Source organism: Austrofundulus limnaeus, unplaced genomic scaffold (assembly GCF_001266775.1).
Source record: "Austrofundulus limnaeus strain Quisiro unplaced genomic scaffold, Austrofundulus_limnaeus-1.0 Scaffold364, whole genome shotgun sequence".
In the NCBI taxonomy this organism is placed as follows: Eukaryota; Metazoa; Chordata; class Actinopteri; order Cyprinodontiformes; family Rivulidae; genus Austrofundulus; species Austrofundulus limnaeus.
The window spans coordinates 10719-13788 of NW_013952766.1; the positions used below are offsets into that span (position 1 = coordinate 10719).

The following is a 3070-nucleotide window of genomic DNA, read 5'->3' on the forward strand; positions in this document are numbered from 1 at the left end:
ACACACACACAATATTAATTACACACCTGTAAACACACACTATTAATTACACACCTGCAAACACACACACCATTTATTACACACCTGCAAACACACACACAATATTAATTACACACCTGTAAACACACAAACCATTAATTACACACACATACCATTTATTACACACCTGCAAACACACACACAATATTAATTACACACCTGTAAACACACACTATTAATTACACACCTGTAAACACACAAACCATTAATTACACACACACCATTAATTACACACCTGTAAACACTTTGAAATAACTTAGATTTTCTGACATCATCATGCTTTTATGTTCACTGAACTAAAAAAAACTGATTTTGACTTTCAGCGCGGTGGTGAAGCGCTCAGAGTGGTTGCCTCACAGTACGGTCGCAGGTTCGCCCCCTGCCTGGAGTTTACATGTTAATGGCTTTCCTTGTTTGTCTCCACGTGTCCCATGAGATGGGACTGGTGCCCTGTCCAAGGTGTCTCTCGTGACCATGCACGGAACAGTGAGAGAAAATGATATTTTCACAGAGTTTTGTGATAAAATGATCATTATTTCCACAGAGTTTGATGAGAACCCGAACCTTTCCAGGCCGGACAGTAAATTAGGTTCTGCTGGACCTGGTCTGACAAGAGTTCTTGATCTGACTGCTCAGTCTGACCAACATCTGGTGAAGCATCTAGAACCGACACCATTTTAAACGGAGTATGGCAGGACTCTAACAGAAAGGATGGGATGCGGCTGTTACCTGCTCAGACTACACTACAGTGACCTGTAGAACCTCAGGCCCCACGTACCGGTCTGGACCGGTCCTCCCGGATGATGAAATGAAACTAATGTGCGGCTAACTCAGTGCTAGCTGTTAGCTTGACCTTCGTGTTCTCGGGTGTTCGGGAGCGACTGTATACAGGAGAACACCCTGAACCCCCGCAGCGCGGTGAGACCGGCTCGGGGGAACTGGCAGAACACAGAACCGAATACAGCTCATCCTGTCTCCGGTAAAGAACTCACCTGTTCTGCTCCCGTTAACAACCGGCAGCTTCTTCTTCGTCGCGCTTCCTGCGGCACAAGTGCGATTCTTCTTCTACGGCTCATTTCCGTCGAGTCTACCTCACTACCCCACCTACTGGCCAGGCTGGCAGAACAACGCAGCTTTTCTAAGTATGTTTTCAAAGATGACTTACTGTAAAATAAACATTTAGCAAAATCATCGACAACTACACTGTATAAGGTTGATCTGAAAAACCGAATACTGTGTTTTTGTGTTTTAGATAAACCACAATGCGGCGCTTTGCATTGCAACACTGCAGTCGTCCTCTGGGTGACGCTGTTGGTTAACAACTTTTAAAAATTCAAATCTCAGATGACGAAACCTGAAACCATCAACTTGCGACCGCGGGGAACATTATGTAATGTCTGCGGGTTGCCACGAACAGAACCAGCCTCCGCTGATCCGTTTCTCTGGGGGCGGTGCTAAATGGGAGGATAACATCGTCACAACCTGGCAACCCGCTGCTGTCTGGATGCGTTTGGTTCAGGCCAGTTAGCTGCTAATAGTTAGCATTATCAAGTCAGATGGAGTGACACTGCAACAGGAAACAAGCTCCTTTAAAAAATAAAAGCACGTGTAAGAAAAATCTGATTTACACAGATTTATTCAATAAATCATTACACTACTGCTATAGAAATCGTGATTTTGAGATATAATAACTAAATACTATATAAATTAAATTCGTTTAAAATGTTTTAAAATGAGTTGATTAATGTTCAATGGGGTAAAAATACATCAAGGAAAGACAAGTTAATGGTAAAATAAAAACTGTTTAATAAAGGAAATATTGGACTGGGGTGTTCAATTAAAGAAAAATGAGTTAGTTGAAATAAAAATGTGAAAACAACGAACGTGTCATACAGCAGCACAGATTCAACTAAAATGACAATGGCAAAAAAAAACATTTTTAACTATTAGAATTTTTTTACAAGGCTTACACCATCTATATTTTTCAATAAAACTGTCTCAATGTCTAAATTGTGTTGGTATTTATTAAAGGCATGTTGGAATGGTCCTTAGTCCGTTAATGATGGCACCCTATCAAAAGTACGCAGTTTAAAATGTTTTTCTTTAGTAAAATCAGTGTTTATTTTGAAGGCAGCCGGAAATGCGCTCTAACAGTCGATGGCTTGACGCGTGCGCAGTGGCCTGGTGTCTGGCGCTCGGCTCGGAGAGATCTTCTCTCCGCGTCTCCGCTGTGTTCCGAGACCCGGGACCTTCGGACCGGATCCGTCCAACTTAAGGAGGACCGACTCCGCACAGATTATCGGCCCGCGGATGATTTTGCATCCAGGTGGGGGGCCTAGAACGCCGGGCCCGCAGCGAGAGTGGAGGGAAGATTCTGACCCAGAAAACGGCGTTGACGACCAGGCTAGCTGTCAACTAGCAGGCCGGCTAGCATCTGCAGGCAGCGGAGGTCGGAGGGAAGCTGCCGGCGGAGGACGGATCGGTTCTTATCTGTCAGGATACTTTTTCTGTACTTTCGTGCATTTTTATGTTTTTATTGATCAACCCGTGGGAAGCTAAGGCCGAAGGTGAGCTAACAGAGCTAGCTGTCAGGTAGCTTCTGTCTGCTTCAGACAGACTAAGCGTCCGGAGGAACACCTGCAGCTCCCGGTGCTTTTGACCCGTTAACGGCCGGAGATCATGGCCGCGAACTTAATCAAAGAGATTGTCAGCCGGAACAAAAGGAGGTACCAGGAGGATGGGTTCGATTTGGACCTTACCTGTATCCTTTTTATGGTTTCATCAGCAGAACCTACTGATACATAGAACCTCATTAGAACATGTTACTGATACATAGAGCCTCGTTAGACTATGTTAATGATACGCAGAACCTCATTAGAACATGTTACTGGTGCATAGAACCTCACATGTTACTGATGCACAGAACCTCATTAGAACATGTTACTGATACATAGAGCCTCGTTAGACTATGTTAATGACACGCAGAACCTCATTAGAACATGTTACTGGTGCATAGAACCTCACATGTTAC

General features: G+C 44.1%; 1 protein-coding gene across 1 annotated transcript in view; it reads left to right on the forward strand.

Moving 5' to 3' along the window:
* The first annotated feature begins 2163 nt into the window (after positions 1 to 2163).
* ptenb (phosphatase and tensin homolog B) overlaps positions 2164 to 3070 on the forward strand; it is a 13006-nt gene continuing 12099 nt past the window's right edge. Inside the window, exon 1 of the mRNA XM_014023310.1 lies at positions 2164 to 2800. Within this exon, the coding sequence (XP_013878764.1) occupies positions 2719 to 2800 (82 nt within the window). The 5' untranslated portion in view covers positions 2164 to 2718. The remainder of the gene's footprint in view (positions 2801 to 3070) is intronic.